The sequence below is a fragment of the Sapajus apella genome, unplaced genomic scaffold, assembly GCF_009761245.1.
Source record: "Sapajus apella isolate SASKATOON/1434 unplaced genomic scaffold, GSC_monkey_1.0 scaffold121, whole genome shotgun sequence".
Lineage (NCBI taxonomy): Eukaryota > Metazoa > Chordata > Mammalia > Primates > Cebidae > Sapajus > Sapajus apella.
This window is the reverse complement of record NW_022437061.1, coordinates 4,316,839-4,339,295: the sequence shown is the minus strand read 5'-3', so window position 1 is coordinate 4,339,295 and position 22,457 is coordinate 4,316,839. Positions and strand designations below refer to the sequence as shown.

The window sequence follows — 22,457 nt, the reverse complement described above, 5'->3', positions numbered from 1 at the left end:
TGTAAGAATACAAAATGTACTCAGACTACCAGTACCACAAAATAAAAGTTACCATATTTCTTAAATCCCTTACTAACCCATTAACCTGTCCACCCATTATTGTTTAGTGCACAATACTGTAAGACAAAGTCCATCATAACAAGGTTCTAATCAAACACCCCCATCCTCCTCCCAAAAGAAACAAAATACACCAATATATTCTGCAAATTAGGTCTATTAAATTAACATTTCAAAGATTTGAATGGTAGCTCTTTATCATATTGAACACTATGCTTAGCTGGGATAAAGCAATTTTTTTTTTTAACTTTTAGGTTCGGGGTACATGTGCAGGTTTGTTATATAGGTAAACTTGTGACAGGGGGTGGGGGGTGTTATATAGATTATTTCATCACCCAGGTATTAAGCCTAGTACCCAACAGTTATTTTTTTCTGGTCCTCTCCCTCCTCCCATCCTTCACCCTCAAGGAGGCCCCAGTGGGCATTGTTCCCTTCTATATGTCCATGTATTCTCATCATTTAGCTCCCACTTATAAGAACAAGTAGTATTTGGTTTCCTGTTCCTGTGTTAGTTTGTTAAAAAATAACGTCCTCTAGCTCCATCCATGTTCCTGCAAAAGACATGATCTCATTCTTTTTCATGGCTGCATAGTATTCTGTGGTGTATAGCTGCCACATTTTCTTTATCCAATCTGTCATTGATGGCTTTTGGGATGATTCCATGTCTTTGCTATTGTGAATAGTAAAGCATTGTTTTTAAAGCTTCTTTTTACACGCCACTGCTGTTTTTCCTCATCTATTTTTAAATTTATGAAATCTTTTTTTGAGATAGGTTCTCACTCTGTCACCCAAGCTGAAGTGCAGTGGCATGATCATTGCTTACTGCAGCCTTGAATTCCTGCGTTCAAACAGTCCTCCCACCTCAGCCTCCTGAGTAGCCAGGACTATAGCATGTACCCCCATGCCTAGCTTATGAAACATTTTAAACACATATAAACGTATCTGGATTAATATAAATAACCATATATGCATCATCAAAATGTATAAAATTTATAAAGTCTTCATATTTTCCCCACATTTACGTCTGATATTCCTCCTCCACTACCCCCATTTCTCTTGCCCCTATAAGCTACCCACTGTAGTTAATGTCTTAAGTATCCTTTCCAGTGTTCTGTTATGCAAATACAGGCAAACATGAACATATACTCTTATTTCATCCCTTGCCCAAAAGGAACTTCATGTCATGTTCTATCCCTTGCTTTTTGTACTCAACAATACATACTCAGCTGGGCATGGTGGCTTACGCCTGTAGTCTCAGCTACTTGAATGTCTGAGGTGGTAGGACTGCTTGAGCCCAGGAGTTTGAGATCAGCCTGAGTAAAACTGAGATCCCCTTCTCAAAAAAAAAAACACCCAAACACATTGAAGGTCATTCTATATCAGTATTTACAGAGCTTCCTCATACCTTTATTTCCTTTTAGCAACCTAGTACTCCACTGCATGCATATATCATATTTGCTTAGCCAGACCCCTTTTGTAGACACTTTTGATGTTTAGTCTTTTGCTATTGCAAATAATGGTACAACGAATAACCATGTCCATATGATGTTTTCTATGTATGTTAAAATGTCTGCAGAAATTCTTAGAAGTGGAATTGCTGGCTCAAAGGGCAAATGAACTTGCAATTTTGATTATTATCGCTAAATTACTCCCTTTCACATTTTAAAGAGGAAACAAACTCAATATGAATAATTAAATGTCACTGTAGAAATAATTTGGGGAGAAATTATATCTTCTTTAGTATACAATAGATGATGCATATTTGAAAAATATGCCTTTTTAGGCATTTCCTGTTTATAGAAAAACGATAGGCCCCAAATACTAATGACAAAAACATATAGCAATGGAAAACTGGGACCAAGTCAAACAACACTGAGCTGTACTCATTGTTTCATTCATAGATCCAGATGGTGTTGAGATGTTTATAATATGTTCACAGGACAAGAAAAGCTCTCAAGAGTTTTAAAAGAGTTGAAACAAACAAAAGTTTTTCAAAACATGAAAAAAGGTGGCCATTGTCCTTCAACAACACTTCATTAGTAAAGACATTATTTTTGAGAAATCCCTTAACCCTTGACAGCATCCCTAACTCCTTGTTTCTATAACTACTTCCAGGCTCCTCAACGCTATATCCCTCAGAGCTTTTGGATTTAAAAAAAAAAAAAAGAAAAGAAAAAAAAAAAACTAAAAAACACTTTCCCAAGGCTTTTCATAATTGCCACATTAATATCTGTGTCTTTAAAAAGTGGTTCAGTAGGCAGAAAGGTATGCATTAGGTAATTACATTTCATAGCCACACACAGTCCCTTCTGGAAAGAAAAGTTCTTTTTAAATGCCACATCCTGATCTTTATGTCCTGGGGACTTTTGGCTTTGACAACTGAATCACAAGTAAATATGAAGTCTGCTGACATGCAGACATAAGATTGTAACACCAAAACTGGCATAAAAGATACAGCCTCTTTTCTTGTATCATACTGTACCCCATTCTACCATGCCTGTCCCAATATCTCCTTCACAACTAGTCATCTCCTCCCCATCCTCCATTCCAAAACAATTTTTGAAGATTAAATTTTATTGATTACTAAATAAAAACACTACTATAAAAGAGAGGGACTAGCAACGGGGGTGGGTGCTTTTCATCAGTCACCAGGGGTAATAAATTGAAATGTTCTTTTCCCCAGTATTCCCCTACATGTCAACATTTGCATAAAAATCAAGCAGAATTTGATGCAAACATTGTAATATCTATGATGTGCAGTAGCATTAGTCTTTGCCTTTTATTAACTTACAAACTCAATTACAAAACAATAGCACAACATAAATAATTTCTGTTTCTTAAGTCTCATTTGGAATCAGGCATTTTATTTGTTGGAGGAAGGAAGGATAGTTTCTACCAACTTCTTCAGATATCAGACATTATGATTTTAGAATTTTCTTCCATAAGATTTCTCTTTACCATATTGCTAAAATTTAGGAGAAATCACTTCCATTGTGGTATGTTATTTTCTACAGATGGGCACATGCAAACACCCTCAAGACTGTCATGGATCTCAGAGAGGCTCAGATAGCTGCAGAGAGCTAGAAATATTGTGTGTGTCCCTGAATTACTATTGCTTTTTACGGAGAAGATGTCTGGGGGCTTTCCCAGAGGACTCCTGCTGGCAGACAAATGAGGAGCAGGTCAGCAGGGTGCCGTAAAAGGTATAGAGCTTCCCCCCCCCCAGATCCAGCAGATGGTGAGGCTGAACACTGGGAGAAGGCTATCCCTACAGCAGGAAATCCTCCTCAATGAGAACCCAAACAAGATTGCCCTTTGAGAGTTTAAAGGAGTCCAGATACCAACCAATATATTTCAAAATTAAGCTAATTAATTTTCATACAATGCCAAAGAACAAATTAAATTGCACTTGTCAAAACAAATGAAGAAAGGGTTGTGTTTTTTGCATTTGTGTGTGAGAAAGAAGTCTTGCCTTTTGGCGGGGATTTCTTCGAAACACCACTCCATCAAACAAAAACAAATCCCTCCCAAACCTCTAACACCAAACAAACTGAATTCTCTTTTGAAGTAAGTCTGGTGCCTTGTGTTATGTTTTTCATCTCTCTGTTTCACTATTTTCCTCTTCCTTTAAAGGAAAAGGCCACAAGTAATGAAGTCAGTAAGAAGACAAAGGAAAGGGCAGAAGGCATTAATTTTGGTTAAAAATGTTAAATAATGGTCAAAAGAATCTATATTTTCCAATCATATTGGAAAAGAAACTTCATTAAAATAAAGTTTCCAAATGTTACTGGAACCTAAATAAAACAAATAGTGAAGGTTTTATGGCAGAGCAGCTGAAAATGTAAAAAGACTTTAACACTTGCTCCAGCTCAATCCCTACCTACCAATATTTCCACAATAAATTTTACAACAGAGAAGAGTTTAACTACCACCGCTCACACACTGACACTTGGGGAGAATAAAAGTCAGAAGAATGCTTTCTCACTTTCAGATGAAAGAATGCCAAATAAAACTGGAAAAACCAGCCCTGTAATTTCTCTCTACATATATGAGCAAATTTTATAATATAAGCGGCTCATATTGTCTTTTTTACCTTTTACATGGTGTAATAATAAAATGAATGCCTATAATAATAAAATTAATACTCAAGTCAGCTAGGGAGCTAGAACATTACATGACTGTTGAATCCACCTGTTTTTTTCCATGTCCTATTTTAAGTAAAGGCATCTCTAGAAGCAAGCGCTGGCATTTAGCATAATTCTGGAGGAAAATTTCAAATCAAGATTATATATGGATAAAAGCTGAATTTGAATTATAAGAGAAAATATAATGAAGTATTTAAATCTTCAGTTGTGATGGAGTTAAATAATGGGCAACTGACAATCTCAATCAATACTCTTTTCATATATGACTATAATCTCAAAGTTGAATGAAAAGACTACACCTTTTCTTTGAAATTTAGAATATATGCATAGGTTCCTTTTGTCTTTTTTTAAAAAATAGACTTTTTTTTGAGCAGTTTTAGGTTCACATCAAGGCTGAATGGAAGGTACAGAGATTTCCCATACCCCCGCCCCACACATGCATGCTGGACACGGCCGAGGAAAGACTCTCTGTGCTTGAGGAGACCTCAATAAAAACCTCCAAAACTGAAAGGCAACGAGAAAAAAAGACTGAGAAAGTTCCAGAACAGAATATCCAGGAACTGAGAGACAACTACAAAAGGTGTAACATACATGTAATAGGAATACCGGAATGAAAAGAGGGAAAGGAAGAAAAGAAATTCTTGAAACAATAATGACTGAGAATCTCCCCAAATTAATGTCAGACACCAAACCACAGATCCAGGAAGCTCCAAGAACACCAAGCAAGATGAGTAACAGAAAAACTATACCTAGATATGTCAGTTTCAAACTACAGAAAACCAAAGATATAGCCAAAAAGCCTGAAAGAAGCCAGATGGGAAAAACACCTCACCTATAAGGGAGCAAAGATGAGAATTACATCTGACTTCTCCTCAGAAAGCATACAAACAAGAAGAGAGTGGAGTAAAAGATTGAAAGTATTGAAAGGAGAAAAGAAAACCACCAACATAGATTCTGGATCCTGTAAAATTATTCTTTAAAAGTAAAAGAAATAAAGACTTTCTCAGGTAAACAAAAATTGAGGGAATTTGCTGCCAACAGACTTGCCTTGCAAGAAATATTAAAAGTTCTTTAGAGAAAAGGAAAATGATATAGATCAGAAACTCAGATCTATGTAAAAAAAAAGGAAGAGCATCAGAGAAGGAATAAGTGAAGGTCAAATAAAATAAAAACTTCTCTTTCTTTATACAAATGTTGGCAATGAGAACAGAGAACTTGGCTGCTAGTACATAGGCGCATAACCATTCCCATAAGAAACAGCAGTGGTTACTCCAAAATTCCCCAGGGAAATGAGGAAGCAAAGGCATGAAGTACACAGCACAAAGCATTTGTTAACTTGAATGGGATAAAAAGCCAGTCCAGACATACACATCATAAAACATAGGGTGACTGTATTTATACATAGGAGAGAAAATGAGACTTACCGGTCAGAAATATTAATAGTACACCAAATCATGTGAGACACTCAAATAATGAGAATGTTCATAACAATTTAGAGAAACAGGCTTAAACTTAACAGGTGGTTGATTATTTTTCTTTATAAACAGATATAGCACAACATCAAAAAGACAGACTGTTAAAGGCTCATCAGTGGAGGATCCTGCAACGAACGATTCTGAATCGCATTCTTACATATTACTGAACATACCTTACGGCAAATAGAAACATCCCAGATAGCAACCCTCTGGCCAATTGGATGTCATATTCAGGCATGGAATAAAAAGCCATTCTGCCCTGCTACTGCTCTTTCTGCTCCTCCCAGCATGGTAAAAGCCTCCCAACAGCTACATGCGCCTCCAGTTGGATGGCCTGAACCGCCTTGAACTTGCCCAGCTCAGTGCAAGTGGGAGTGACTCTCCATGCCAGTCCCCTCTGTAAATTGGCCAATTGAAATGCAATTCCTGCTCTATAAGAGGGAAGAAGAGAAAGTGACCCTTAATGACTCCCTGAGAAGAGCTGGCATCTTGGACAATAGCCTATAGCTTAAAAATGCCAGAATTCTCTTTTGCGGGCAAGAGGAGGAGGGAAGCAAGGAAAATTATCTGATGATAGAATGCATCAAACTGAAATCAGGAAGTCTCCTTAAATGATCTTCTCTGCTAAACACATGCCCTCCTCCACAAGTAAAAATGCCACTATGTTATAAAAGTGCTAATTGCTTTAAGCCTCCCATAGTTAGGGAGTCGACTGAAGTAGTGGTTCTATAACAACATCTTACTGCATCTTCCTAAGGTGTACCGTCCTGAGAACACTAAGTCAGCAGCACAGGGACAGAACTCACTGCCAAGGGATGGCACCAGCAGAACTAATCTTGCCGTTCAATTGAGAATGAATTAGAGAAGTCAGATTCTGAGCTTCTATTGTCCATTCATCTTGATTTACTTTATGAAGCACACAGTACGGTGATCTGAGATCCCCATATAATGGCAAATGCTTAACAATTAGATCAGACTACTTTTATAATGACTTGTGGGAGAAGGTAAGGAAGGAATGAGAAGTTCATGGAGAAAAGCATTGGCCTGGAAAATCTTCAATTTCAAGCTAGAACATTTAGTCTTGTTTACCGACTCATTGAGCTACCCTAGCCCAAGGCTTGATTGATTTTAGAGAGAAGTTTCTGCCAAGATAAGTTAGATCATAAGAATTCCTAACAACAGGTAAGAGAGAATCCAGGGATCTAAGTAGGAAAGGAAGGGTGGGATGCGATCTGTGAGAATATTAAGCCCTGGGCCACTAAAAGTGTCTCTCTCTGTTTAACTTGGTTGTTTGGCTGGCTTCTGTATGTACCTTGGGAAAATGAGCTTCTGCCTTTTCTTCTTTCTTTTGTCTTACAGGTAAGTGAGAAAATCCTTCCTGGCTATTTTCTCTACAATGAAGGCGCTATTAATATACATACCTGTTACTCACTGGACTTGGAGCTAGCTCATGAGATGACCCCAGCACTTTCCAATTCCAAAATCAGTATAGGTCTCCCTGACATGTCACAAATTAGAACTGCTCAATGCTCACCACCAACCTCCCACTTCAACATTCCTAAGACTCCTAAGAAGATGGTAGCACATCACTGTCTGCTGTCTTATGTGTGAGGACAACACATCACTACCTCATCCTTTCCCACATTTCCAAACGGGACTTAGACCAGAGCCAGCTCAAAAGAGCTCTCAATATGCAAAACTAGCTCCATTTGAGCAACAAAATAAATAACAGTAGTACTGAATTATAACCCACAGGATAAAATAAATATAAAAGAGTCCTTACTGACATGAATGAATAATTAAGTAGAGGAGAAGAACAGCCTTTATTTTTTTTTTAAGAATTCTGATTAATAAGCATAGAAAAAATGAAAGAAATAGAATCAAATTTAGAACATTACAATAATAGTTGTCACAGGCAACACCGATAGATTCCGAGATCAGTGAAGAAAGTTTAGGAGAAACAGGACATTTGCATAGCCTGAAAATTATCTTTCCAAGGTTACTTATTAATTACTAAGGGACAAATAGTAACTTTAAAGTGGAAAAACCTGGCCAACTTCACCATAACCAAGTAATCAAGGTTAACATCAGGAGTAATGAAACATACTGATATCATGTAACCCTGATATGAGACAGCAAGAAGAAAAAAAGTCACTTCTGTGGTATTGTCAAAAGCCATAACCTCAATGTAACCATGAGAAAACATCAGATACACCCAAATAGTAAGCATTCTACAAAATAACTGGCCAGTGCCCTTCAAAAATGTTAAGGTTATAGAAGCCAAGGAAAGACTCAGGAGCTATCACAGATCAGAGGAGACTAAGGGAACACAATGTGGGATCCCAGAACAGAAACACGACATTAGTGGGAAAAAATGGTGAGATTTGAGTAAAATTTATAGTTTATATAAGGTTAAGTCTGTAGCTAATAGTATTACACCAGTGCTGATTTCTTAGTTTTGATATTTGTACTGTGGTTATAAAGGGTGTTAACATTGAAGAATGCTGGGTGACAGGTACAGGAAATCTCTGTGCTATTTTTACAACTTTTCTGTGTGTCTACAATGATTTCAAAAGAAAAAGTAAAAAGCAAAACAAACAGGATGTAGGATTTAAGTGTAACTGAATGAGAACGATTCCGCGATTTCCTAGGTTAGTCCCATATCAGTAACACTTGGGCTGCAGAGAGACTTCTGGGGAACAGGAAAATTAGGAGGTACACTAACATGGGCCTTACCATTTACAGTCATGTGCCACATAATGACATTTCAGCCAACAATGGAGTGCACATTATAAAGGTAGTTCCATAAGATTATAACGGAGCTGAAAAATTCGTCTGGCCTACAGAAGCCGTAGCCATCACTCACGTGGTTTTGATGCTGGTACAAACAAACCTACTGCACTGCCAGTTATCTAAAAGTACAGTACATACAATCATGTACATAATACTTTATCATAAAATGTGTGTTACTGGCTTATGTATTTGCTATATTATACTTTTAATTATTATTTTAGTCTGTATTCCCACTTACTAAAAAAAGAAGTTAGCAGCTGGGTGCAGTGGCTCACGCCTGTAATCAAAGCACTTTGGAGGCCAAGGCGGACAGATCATGAGGTCAGGAGTTCAAGACCAGACAGGTCAATATGGTGTAACCCCGTCTCTACTAAAAATACAAAAAGTGGCCGGGCGTGATGGCGTGCACCTATAGTCACAGCTACTTGGGAGGCTGGGGCAGGAGAATCCCTTGAACCTGGGAGGCAGAGGTTGCAGTGAGCCGAGTTTGCGCCACTGCATTCCAGCAAGATGGTCTCAAAAAAAAAACAAAGGTTAACTGTGAAATAGCCTCAGGCAGGTTCTGCAGGAGGTGTTCCTGAAAAAGGCAATGATATCCCAGGAGAGTTCAGCTCCATGCACTGCCCCTGAAGACCTTTCAGAGGGACAAGACACTGAGGCAAAAGACAGTGGTATTGGTGATCCTGCTCTGTTAGGCATAGGCTAGTGTGTGTTTTTGTGTCTCAGGTTTTAACAAAAATGTTTAAAAGTTAAAAAAAAAAATCAATGAAAAAAAGCTTTTTAGAATAAGGATATAAAAAAAGAAAATATTTATATAGCCATTTAATGTGTTTGTGTTTTAAGCTAAGTGTTAATATAAAAGTCAAATAATTTTTAAAATTTAAAAGTTTATGAAGTAAAAATCTTACAGTAAGCTAATGTTAATTATTGAAGAAAAACATTTTAAATAAATTGAGCGTGGCCTTAGCGTACAGTAAAGCAGCACACTAGTAATGGCCTTCACGTTCACTCATCACTCACTCGCTGATTTGCCCAGGAAAACTGCCAGTCCTGCAGGCTGTCTTCATGGTGAGTGCCCTATGTAGGTGTATGTTACCTTTTATATGGTATTTTTGTCTATGTTTAGACACACAAATCCTTACCATTGTGTATTGCCTACGGAATTCAGTATAGCAACATGCTGTTCAGGTTCACAGTCTAGGAGCTCCACTATAGTCTAGGCTATACCAAATGGGCCAGGTGTGTAGGTCACACCATCTAGGTTTGTGTAGGTACACTCTAGTATGTTCACAACAATAAAAAAGCCAAATGACACATTTCTCAGAATATATCCCTGTCATTAGCAATACCTGACTGTATTTGTGGAGATATGATACATACATGTAAAATTCTCAGTGTATGAAGATTAAAAATTCCAGCCAAGAGCAAGAGTGATGTCTGCACCATCTAGCTCATGACTTTTTACAAAGGAAATTGCTTCTCACTTATGTTCTCCATACAGACATAGTGCCGTCAGTATGAGAACAACCCCAGCTTGTTATAAAGATGATTTCTTTATGATTAGGATACCAAGTAGTTGTGTATTTGTTTGTTTCATTCAACTTTCAGGGATTGCTTTATAAAATATTTTAATTGTTTCTAGCTCAAACCCAGGTCTATGTGATTCTAGTGCTGACGTTCTTAACCCCCAGTTGGTTTCTGAGATTCCTGCCTTCCCTGTCCTGACTAATGGCCCTACAGATATCCTCGAGTGCCTCATACCAGAAACTCAGCAGTCACTCTTTAGTTTTTCTCTCCCTTATCCCACCCTCGTCTGCTATTTATTCTGCCTCCCTAAATTTATCCCAAATCTGTGTCATCTCTTGTCCCATCACCATTGATTTTGTTCTGGTCTTGCTCATTTTCCTTCCAGACTGGAGCAGAAACTCCCTAACTACCACTTTCTGGCCTTGAGGACTTTAGTATTGATATTAGATTAGCCTACTGGCCTCCAGGGACACCTCCTTGTTAAAGAGAAAATTTTGGTTCTCTACATTTTAAAGATTCTAGGAGGCTAAAGGAAACAGTGATAGCCTTGGAACTTCTGCTTTTTAGGTTTGTCCCTGGGAGCAACCTTGCTGGCTGGATCTCTTGAGCCAAAGGTATTGGCAAATCTCACCCTATTCCTGGCCTGACTCTCAGACACCAGCCAGGTGGCCTCCCTAGGCCTTTAGTATTTCAAACTTCTTTTAAATCTTTTTTTTTCCCAAATGAAATCTAACAAAGAACTTTAATGTAACACCCTAATATAAGTGTTATTTTATCATATAAAATTAAGAAATTATTTTATGTATATTTGTATATATCCATGAAGATGGATACTCCAAATATGCAAATCTGGATTTGCATAAATCCGAATTATAATGTTTGTTTGAAGCTCTGTCTCCCAGGCTACAGCACAGTGACTCAGTCATGGCTCACTGTAGCCTCAACCTCCCAGGTTCAAGTGATCCTTCCACCTCAGCCTCCAGAATAGTTGTGACCACATTTGTGTGCCACTATGCCCAGATAATTTTTATTTTTGTAGAGACAGGATTTTGCCATATTGTCTAGGCTGTTCTTGAATTTCTGAGCTTAGAGGCATGAGCCACTGAGCCCAGCCTACTTATTTGTAATGCAAGTTGACATGTCTACATGAAAGAACTTCCCACACTAAAATCAGGATAACTGGTTACTGTAACATTTGTTGCACTCACGACATAGTAGGCACAGCCCTAAGTGCTTAACGAGGATCAGCTCTTTCAGTCCTTTCAGCATCCCTAGAAGGCAGATCAGTGAACTTATTTTACAGTTGGAAGTAGAGGGAGCTTCTATAATATGCCTGAGGGTCTACAGTAAGTGACAGGATGTAGGCTTGAATTTTAGGTAGTCTGACTGCACAAACCCCATCTTACTCCCTGTATCATACTGTCTTTCATGAGATCACACAGACTTCTGTGATAATGATAAGAGTGATCAAGATAATGACATCCACAACAGCATTGTACCACCACCTAACATCTATTTTTTGTTCTGAGTGGGCTCTGTGCAGAGTACTTTAAACACCGTATCTTGTTGAATCCTATAGTTGTCCTATGAAGTAGGCAGTGTTGTGCTGATGCTGAGGTAATAAAGCGTAGTGGCTGAATTTTAATCCACTGCCTCCTAGCTGAATGCTATTCTACAAGTGCAAATGTCACAGGGCGCTGGTGTGAGAATTTAATGAGACAGCCCATGCAAAGCCAGGACACCTAGCACGTGGGAAGCACTCAGGTTTATTCACTCTCAAAATCTGACCCACATGGGTAATCTTTGTTAGGCTTATATTGTACTCTTGGGACATTCCTCAGAGAAGTTTTAAATGCAGATCAGTTCATTTAAATTCGTCTTGCTGTACAAGTTGGCACACAGATTGTTTCCAAAGTGTAAAACATCAGCATATCACTTTTAATGTTTTAAATTGTACTTTAAAAAATAACTATAAACGTGTTTTTGAAATGATATCAAACTATTTGTGGGATTCTGGGATGACCTCCCAGGAACTTTACAGTTCTTTAGAACCTTGTGTGGAAACTGCCATTAATAAGATCAACATCCTTCTAAACTCTGAGCTTCTATCTCGCCTCCTTGTTCTGTCTCTTGTCTTGTTCTCAACAACCTGTATTCTGACCACCCTTGTCCCCAACTCCTCTCCCAGCAACTCAGTGGCTTTTCTGACCAAGTTCTTTTTCTGAAGTGCTCAGCACCGACCTCCATGCCTCTTACCTGTGCTTCAGCCGAAGTTTAACCCCTCCTGACCACACTGCTTTCCTGTGCTGGGGGCCAGAGGTGAGGTGTTCTGAGCTGAGGAAGTTAGAGTCACCAGTATCTGCATGGCCTGGGTCTGCACGCACATCTCTGTCAAAAATAGAAAAATAGGAAGCTGAGCATGATGGTGTTCATGGACAGAAGCACAAATGAATTCTAACAAACAAATAAAAACACATGAAAATGAACCCTGGAGCCGGAGCAAAGCAGCACAGCTAAGTGCAGAGTTCTAAGCCTGCACCTAACAAGTTCTCTGCCCTACGAAGGTGAATCCACTACCGAGCATCATCTTCCTTTTTTTATCTATGTTCCTGTGAGGCTATAAAGCATATTTCCCAATCTCAGAAAACCCAGATTTTCTAAGCAAAAAGGAAGAAAGTTATATTAACTGTTATGAAGACAAACTCCCCTATAATTTGGTTTTGGTAACAAGGGAAAAACTGGATTGACTGAAGCAAACTGTCAAACGGGATGGTTTGAAACCAAGCCTCTGCCACCTTGCTTGTCAAGTTCACTTTAAGGAGCGTGATCTCCAAGTGTAACAGCCCTTGCTCTGTTCCGTGGGTGGCAGCTCAGAAGCACATGCCAAGTCTTGAGCTTGAGCTATTTCAGATTATTTAGATTCCACTGCACTGGGAGGCAAGCCTTTTGTGTGTCCATTTAAATCCACCCTCCCACCCCCAGTCCCTAACACCATTCCCATAACTCTCTTCCTCCATACTCCCAGGGAGTCAGAGAAATATTTTAAGCTCTACAGGGCCAATGTGTTCCGCATGGGAACAGGCACATTTCTTCTCCTTAGGACAGTACCAGGTCATGAATTTCTAAGCACTCTGACAGTACTCTCCATGTCTCATCGGTCTGTCCCCTGCATCAGGCTTTGAAGTTCTGTCGTCATCTCAGTTTGTGGGGTACCAGTGGTTTATTTTCAATTTCTGTCTTCAAGGATTTTTCTAAGCCTCTGAGTTCCAACTGGTGGGCCCACAAACAGGAATCTGGAGAAGGTACAAACAAGGCCATGCCTCTTCTGCACAGGCCCTGGCTGAGAGGGGACGGGATTACTGAACAGCTGTTAAGAATAAGCCCTGTCCATCTGGCCTTCTATTTCCTGGAACATAGAATGGAAGTGAAAAAGCTTTCTTTCCTAAATCCTAAGGCAAATGAAAGGATTTCTTTTTATTCTATAGCATGGGCGAGATGGCCAGGAGGCCAACAGGGAGTTTCTATCTCTAAGCTCAAGTTTTCATGTTTACCTTAGTTATATCTAAGCACCACCACCTCCTTCTGTGCATTACTCTTCTCAACAAATTTTGGACTCTAGGCTTTGGATAGATTCAATACAATGCTGACTTGCAGTTTGAAAATTGGTTGAGGTTATGTCACAAGTGAATTGAATACACTGGGCAGGTAAATTCTGAGTCTCAGGCTCCTCATCCATTGCAAAGTGAAACAAGAGGCAGTGTACCACGGTTAGGAGCATGGCTCTGGAGTCCGAGTCCTGGCTCTACCCACTAAGCAGCTCTGTGACTTTGTCTTCTCTGTGCCTTAGTTATGTCATCTATAAAATGGGGGCATAGGAATAATCAGTGACTAGAGAATAGAATCAAAACTATCTCACCATCCAATACCTGACTATGAAGATTATATGAGTGTAAACAGCACACTCCAAGACAAGCCATTAGTACAACCTGGGGAGAGACTTTCTTTCCAGGTCCCCTCTAAATCCTAACTTTGTTTGTTGGGGGAAAACAATCAAGACCAGGTCTGAACTTTCATAAAACCTTTGTAGTATTTAATAACATCCTGATTTTTTGGGTAAACCAAAATTTTTGCCTTTTTTTTTTTTTTTTTTGCACAATGGCTTGGGCACCAGAGACTGAACTCTTTTCTCTTTTCTTTCCATTTCTCCTTTCTGGGAGATCCCTAGAGACAGAGGTATAGGAGTGGTGGTTGTCACGGTGAAGGGCTGGCAGGAAGAGCAGGCAGACCAGAAAGAGATGGAAGCATGAGGAATAGAAAAATCATTCCATCAATTTAAGCATTTTCAATGCATGATTCCTTTCTACCCTAGAAAAGCAGAGACCAGCACCCCAGGACTGCCCCCAAAACCATGTTGTCCTCCTACTTGTCACCCTCTGGAGGGCCAGCTGAAGTTAGCAATTGGGTGTGAGAATCTTAAAACCCATTTTGATTGTTGTTCATTGCAAGGGGCAAAGATTACGAGGAGCAAAGATTAGCTCCTCGTAATCTTTGCCCTCCTGCCCTGGATGGGTTAGGTCTGGACACCAGAAAGAGACTGGGCACCTGAATGGGCTGTCTAGATGCACCACACAAACTAGAAATCAGGCTGAAGACAGTGCTAGAATCACCAGCACAGCAAAAACACCTCTCCTCCCTTCAACTCTTTCTGAAATAACTTGGACAACAAACACACAATTTAAAAACTAACATATTCAAAACAAAAACCCATAGTGAACCTAGGAGGAAAATAATCCTGGCATGAGATGTTGGGAAGCCTATCATCCCAGAGGCCAGGGCCCTGGAATTGTTTTTTTGCCCTTCCCTCCTCCCTTACCTGTACACAGAACACCTTACATTGAATTCATGCTGTCTCCAGAATGCACATTTTCTTATCCACCTCAGGTTACTACATAAACTGCCTCAAAACAGAGTGCAGTAGACAAAGTCTGCAATGTGCTTTGACCTCATCAGAAATGGTGCCCCACTGGTGCTCCAATGGTCATACATGCCTCAGGTAGATTATTCCAAGTCTTTCTTTAAAAAAAAAAAAAAAAAGGTGTGTTTTCCTATGTGCCAGATATTATTCCCATAACTTAAGGAGCAAATGATGAGTGTTAAGTCCCATTTCGCAGATTTGACAACCTGAAATAAAGAGAAGTTATATAAAATTGCTCAAACCACATATGGAATCATATTCCCTTGGGACTGCCAGCCACTCATTCTCCTTCCTTTCAGTGTAGCAGGTTTCAAAAATGTTTGATTTATGCCAAAGATTTTTATAGGCTTTAGAATTACTAACCCAGATTTGGTAGGGAATGGTGATGGTAGAGCCATTAACTAAACATACTACTAAATGAGCTCACTTTTACTTAAAAGACACTAAAAGGTACAATGTTTCACTTAAAGATAACCAATGATACATTGTTAAAACTGGGAATCAATGAATCCAGTTCAAGTGAAAAATACTGGGATAAACTATACATTCCCCAGGCCTAGTGGGCTACTTCCAGATCCCTAAAAGTACTATCCTTTCCTGCCTTATCCATCCTCATCCTTCAGGTTTCAATTTTGACATTATTTCTTCAGAGGAACTGTGGGAGTCGGGGTAAGGGAACCCCTTGTGTGCTCGCAGTGCACTTCACACCGGCTGCTAGCTGCCTGCTTGCTGGTGCCTCTCTTCCACAGGTCAACAAAGATAAACCGGCTCAGCTTAGTACCTGGCACAGAGAGTTGCTCAATAAGTATTTGTTGAATGAATAAAGTACAGATGACCCTTGAACAACACGAGTTTGAACTACAGGGGTCCTCTTACAAGCAGATTTTTCAAACAAATGTATCCACCTCACCTGTCTTCCCTTCCACCGAGACAGCAAGACCAACACATCCTCTTACTCCTCCTCTGCCTACTTAACATGAAGACAATGAGAATAAAGACCTTTGTGATAATTCACTTTTGATTAATTAGTAAATGTATTTTCTCTTCCTATTTTCCTTAGTATAATAACATTCTTTTCTTTAGCACACTTTGTTGAAAGAATAGAGTACCTAATGCATGTAACATACAAATTATGTTAATCAATTATTTATAGTCTTAGCAAGGCTTCCAGTCAACAATAGACTATTGGTAGGTTTTAGGGGAGTCAAGAGTTATAAATGGATTTTTGACTCTAGGGGTCAGCATCCCAACCCCCCTGTGTTGTTCAAGGGTGGACTGTACTGCTAAATGTTCAACAGACCTGCAGCCTTTCTTCCCTCCTATCTCCTTTTAACTCACAACTTGTTTGCAAAACTAACAAGGCATTTCTTGGAGCTGTTTTATGTTTATGTTTCCTGCTGTTCTCCGGTATCCGTATCTCATTATTACCACCATGAGTGATGAACTAGGAATCAAAGCTGATCTGAGAAAGTTTAGCAGAGGCTAAAAAAAATATACTGCAGTATATTGACTTTCTTCTTCCAGACAGTTAACCAAGAAAGCCAGACCAGCCACCCACGTATTTCTACTTCCCATGACGAGGACGTTCATATTTGCTCTGTCTGCCACTCAACATTCATAACTCCAGAATATATACTGACTGCTTTATTATTGGCTATTTGTTTGTTTCCTTTTGGTTTTGAGACAAGGTCTTGCTCTGTTACCCAGGCTGGAGTGCAGTGGCACAATCTTGGCTCACTGCAGCCTTGATCTCCCAGGCTCAAGGGATCATCCCACCTCAGCCTCCCAAGTATCTGGGATCACAGGCATGTACCACCATGTCAGGCTAATTTTTAATTTTTTTTTTTTTTGGTAGAGATGGAGTCTCTCTACATGAACTGGTGTTGAACTCCTGAGTTCAAGCAATCCACGCACCTTGGCTTCTTAAAGTGTTGAGATTACAGGCATGAGTCACCATGCCCGACCTATTTGGTATTTTAATAGTGTCCATTAACTGCTTGCTGAACCGAGTTTCAGCCAATGAAAGAAGATAAGGTTCCAGATCATTCCATTCCTTGGGGCTCTCTTAAACAATGTACAAACTAGGGAAGGCTGGGGAAACTGGAGTAAAAGACGTGAGGAGCTGAGCCAGCAGGCATGGTCTCTCCAGGTCCCTTTGCTTCCTGGTTTCTATCGAGTTTGCATTTTCCTATTTTATCCTTAAAGAGGAGGGTTGGAGGAATCACGTCTCCTTGGCAAAGGCTGTTACAACCTTAGGGAAGTGCGTGGTTTTGTCTGTTAGAATCAGTCATTTCCTCCTTTTTTGTTATATTTCATCCAAGAGGGAAAGCTTCCTCACTGGCCTCTCACTTCTACTTCTGTCCCCTTTAATCTAGTGTCTACCCAGTAGCCAGTACCTCCTTTCAAAAAATGAACATGGATGATGTCATTCCCTGGTGAAATCCCGTAGCTTCTCTCTGCATTTTCGATAAAATCCAGGTTCCCCTACTTGGCCTGCGAGGCCTCAGGTGACACGGCTCCTGCCCCTCCTTCAACCTTTCCCCTCACTGCATCCTGTCCTCACTGGCCTCGATCGGTTCCCCAAACTTGCCAAGCTCTTTGCTTTTTGCACATGCTGTTCTCTAAGCCTGGAATATTCTTCCCAATTCATTACTTGGCTGATCACACTTTAGTTTCTGCTCCCAACTGGAACATCACCTCCTCAGACACTGCCTTATCTAATGCAAATACTCTTTCCTGGCACCCGATCTTTCCCTTCACTGCACTTATCACCACATGAAATTGTTCACTTGCGCACTGTCTGCCTCATCATTAAGGCGTAAGCTCAGCCAGGTCAGAGTCCACATCTGGCTTTTCCTCAGCGTTGTGTTTTAAAACTAGTATACACCCAAGGCCTAGCATAGTGAGTGGCTCATGGTAGGCACACAATGCATATTTGCTGAATGAATCATAGGAAACTATAAAGGAAATAATTGTAATGCACCCAAAACAAAGTTCTATGTCCTTAAACCCTTAAGGATATTAAACTGTTCATAATATCCATTTTGGGAAATGTGGGATCTTTTCTTCTACTTACTTTCTAGATCAGGCTTTGAGTTGATTTCTTCCTGAAAATATAATCTGGCCCTAACTTTTGATTCATCTCATTCATGGCAGGCTTTCTCAGGACAGGACCAGTGTTGGGAGATTGTGGCCGAGCACCTTCGACAAGCAGCTGGCATGGCTCAGCACAATTTTGCTGCCTTATGTTCGGAGGCAATCAGAATGCTTCTCGTGATTAAGTAGACAGGATGCATTTATACAGGGCTAAGTTTGTTCTCAGAATTTTTTGGAGAAATTCCTTTTGATTTATGCTGGGTGTGCACACTCATTTGCGTAGAAATTTGTCTTACTAAAAGCCATGTTCCTGGTTTTCATGTTTCTTTTTCTTCTACTCTGTGTCCTTCATGCATGAAATTAGCCTTACTATAGCATCTCTATCCTGTCATCCTCCTCCTCTTGGGTTCTCAGGTGTCTAATGTCATAGTTGCAGGTTTCTCAGCACTTTTTCTCTTGAGTCTTCAGGAGGTTGAAAAGGCCTTAGAATAAGAGGCATTTTCAGTGTCTAAAGATTTTAAGTGATGCCATCAGGTAAAAATTTATGTTCTTAGCCAAACAGATGTGCTCTTCATTTTCTGAAGACTGACCATTGATCAGCCGTTTCACAGACATTCTCAATGAATTGTCCTTTCTTTTAAGGTCCCCTTGTTCCTGTTACTGACGTTTTGTAACTTATCCATTTAAGTCTTAACCTTTTGGGTCCTGTCCTTTCATTACTCACCTTTTTTTTGCATTTTAAGTTATTATTTACCATCTAGGAAGCTCCCTCTGCATGCCCTCAGGCCTGTATCCTATCTAGTGTTTTCTTCATCATAGGCAGGCCACTCATTTGTACTTAAAGCCTCCTCTTGTCTTTCTGCTCATCCACCCTGGTCGGCAGCTTGGTGTTTTAGAGGAGGGCCATTCATAAGCCTTCAGCCCTGAAGAGATGCACTTTGTATGTCTCAAATTTCTGTCCACTTGCACCTCCTGCTCTGGCTGCTGCTTTTTTCCACTTATTTCCCCCTGAAACTTGCCAAACAAATCCAGGTGTATTATATATCCCAGTAACATTCAGCATATCTGACTGTGAAACTGTAAGCTTAGTTATCTCTAGATCTTAGCCAATGATTTCCATGTCAACTCTGCAGAAAGATGAGGAAAAGGGTGATGGGGGAAAAGCCAAATGACCTGCCAAATCTTTTAACCTACCTAATAAATATTAATCTGCTTCAGTTTACTGCTGACATCAGTCCCTCTACCCACTAAGCCCTCTGACACAGCTAGCAGCCCAGGACAAGTGCATAAGAAAACTGAGGGCTCTCACAAGGGCTTTAGGGTTGAACAGATGATACCTTCATGGAACCGGTATGCCCCTAGCTACAAGCACTCAGAGCCTAGATCCCTGTGGCAAGCAGCAAGCTGCATAATGTATACGGATGATGTGGATTCTGGAGCCAGCTGCTTGGGGTCCTGTTCTGGCTCTGTCACCTAGGAAGGTGTTGGACTTTGAGCAGGTCACTCAACCTCTTGTACCTGTTTCCTCCTTTATAAAATAAGAATACTAATAGCACCTTCATCAAAGGGTAGATGTGAGGCTTGAATGAATGAGTATGTGTAAAGTAATCAGAACAGTGCCTGGCAGTAAATATTAAATTTTTACCCATAGAACTAAAACTTACATTTACTGGGCACATGGTATGTATCATATATTGTGCTTTAAAAACAGTAATTCAGTTAATCTTATCATTTGAGGCAATAATCATCCTTATTTTACCAAAAAAAAAAAAAAAAAGAAAAATTAAATTAAAAAGTAGAAAGAGCTATGGCTAAAGGCCTTGCCCTCTCCACTACCTACCCCATTAGATTCCTTTTAGAATCACTGGGCTTTGTTTACTTTGATAGGCATCAACCACATATCAAACCATGTATGCCTGTCATTTTTTCATAACACTCTTTTGTTATTCATATGAGATAAAATATGTGCATTAAAAACAAAACACCAGCAAGTATTCCAAAATGTTACTACTGGGTGACAGAATTATGGGTACTTTTTCTTCTCTTTTTTCCTATGTCTTGCAAATTTTTTACAATTAACGTTTATTATTTTAATTATCAGAAAAAAAAACTCAAATTAGCCTCTTTTTTTTAATAGAATGAGTCTAAGAGTCTAAATTTTCTACATTTTTAAAGGAAAATCTTCTCTAGGAAATGGAAGTGCCCATCCTCAGAGCATATCTGGGCAGTAGAAAGACTTCACACGAGTGGGTGAAGGGGATTACTTTGTGAGCTCCACTAACTGCTGAAAATACTCCATGGAGAAAGAAGTAGGATTTCTGTGAAACTAGTATCAGTAGAGAGAGATAAATACCTCCTGAAAAAATTCAGTCTAGGCCTTTCTTTCTCTATCTATCATCAGCCTACAGTAACAGACTAGTGTTCCCAGAGAACCATGCAAATCTCTGCGGCGAACCATTATTCCTTACTTTAATACCAGATTATAGCTTATAAAGCACTTTCCCAAACATTATTTCATTTGGCTCTCAATAATACTAAAAGGTAAGTAAAGCAAGTATTGTTTCTCCCCATTTAACAGATGCAGAGGCAGCCTCCTAGAGGGGCAGTTATTCGCTCAAGGTCAGGACTTGTAAGTTATACAACTGGCACAGGAGGATCCTATACTCTAATTCTTTTTTTTTTTTTTTTTTTTTTTTTGAGACAGAGTCTTGCTCTGTCACCAGGTGCCAGGCTGGAGTGCAGTGGTGCGATCTCGGCTCACTGCAACCTCTGCCACCCAGGTTTAAACAATTCTCCTGCCTCAGCCTCACAAGTAGCTGGGACTACAGGCGCATGCCATCATGCCCAGCTAATTTTTGTACTTTTAATAGAGATGTGGTTTCACTATGTTGGCCAGGATGGTCTCGATTCTCTTAACATGATCTGCCTGCCTCGGCCTCCCAAAGTGCTGGGATTATAGGCGTGAGCCACTGTGCCTGGCCCCCATACTTTAATTCTTATGCTCTCTTGTTCCATACTGCCTTTGGATTCTATGAAGCTAAAAGTCCACTGACACAGCAGCAAACATTTAATATCAAAAGCTTCTTTAAAGGAAAGCTTCTGAAGAAGAAAGTAGAGTTACTGAAATTCAGATGGGACCCCCTCTCTCTGAAGTCCAACTGCCCCTAGATCTAGAGAAATGATTAAGTCCCCACCACTGACACCCACACAGCATTCCTGCCCCTACAAGAACTTTCTAGCACTGGGAACACTGCTGAAGTGAGGCAGGACATATTAAGATAGATATTTCAAGGCCAGGCACGGTGGCTCACGCCTATAATCCCAGCACTTTGGGAGGCCAAGGCAGGCAGATCGCCTGAGGTCAGGAGTTCGAGACCAGCCTGGCCAACATGGTGAAACACCATCTCTATTAAAAAATACAAAAACTAGCTGGGTGTGGTGGCTCACACCTGTAATCCCAGCTACTCAGGAGGCTAAGGCATGAGAATTGCTTGAACCCAGGAGGTGGAGGGTGGTTGCAGTGAGTTGAGATCATCGTGCCACTGCACTCCAGCCTGGGTGACAGTGAGACTCTTTCTCCACACCCCCCACCCCAAAAAAATTATATTTCATGCTGAGACCCAGACCCTGGCCACATCTATATCCAGCCCAATCATCCATTCATTCATTCATTTATTACTAAGGGCCAACCATGGGCCACACATTGAATTAGGCACTGGACTTGTGGCAAAACAGACACAATCCCTCCCTCTGTGGAATTATAAATTAATGGGAATAAAGGCAAAATGAAGTGAGTAAATATATACATACAAACCATAAGTGCTGGGGAAAGAGACCATGAGAGAGCCCACACTCAGCATGCCTCACTTTTCTTGTCATTCACTCTTACACAGTCTGTGGAGACTCTTGCTTTCCCCAGCCGCATGCCCCAGGGAGGGCAGGTATCCAAGCAACAGTTCTCAAAGTTGCAATTACCTTATGGAGTGCTCTGAGCCAGGCTGGGGGCCAAAATGTTACCTGCACAGCTTCTTAACAATCCTTACAGCCAGTCTTGAGGGCAGGTGACTTTCTGCTATTAATACCTACTTTATACATGAGGAAACAGAATCAAAGAAGTGCAGGAAGTTTGTCCAAATGGTGGTGAAAAAAGAATTTGAATCTAAATCTGGCTGACGACACAGTCTATGCTCTTAACTACGATGTAAGTCTAAATGTTATTTGGGATTCTCTTTTATTCCTTGGCCCCATATGGTTCTCTTCCTTGGATGATGCCCAATAAGTATTTGTTTAATAAAAATATGCTGAGTAGACATTAGGCCAGCTTCCTGGTGGGTTCCCTGCAGTTGTCTATCCTGTCTCTTTCGAATGAGAATCACTGTCCTCCCAGAG

The 22,457-nt window shown here is 40.1% G+C and overlaps 1 protein-coding gene across 7 annotated transcripts in view; it reads right to left on the bottom strand.

Annotated features, from left to right (window-relative positions):
- Positions 1-22,457, bottom strand: part of SHROOM3 (shroom family member 3) — a 377,638-nt gene that overhangs the window by 65,018 nt on the left and 290,163 nt on the right. For 5 of the 7 annotated variants that reach the window (XM_032261098.1, XM_032261100.1, XM_032261099.1 and 2 more), the window contains one exon: positions 12,254-12,385. In XM_032261098.1, the coding sequence (XP_032116989.1) occupies positions 12,254-12,385 (132 nt within the window). Of the gene's footprint in view, positions 1-5,850; positions 8,708-12,253; positions 12,386-17,223; positions 17,229-22,457 lie in introns of those variants that run through there. The other 2 variants (XM_032261104.1, XM_032261101.1) reach the window with 2 other exon arrangements.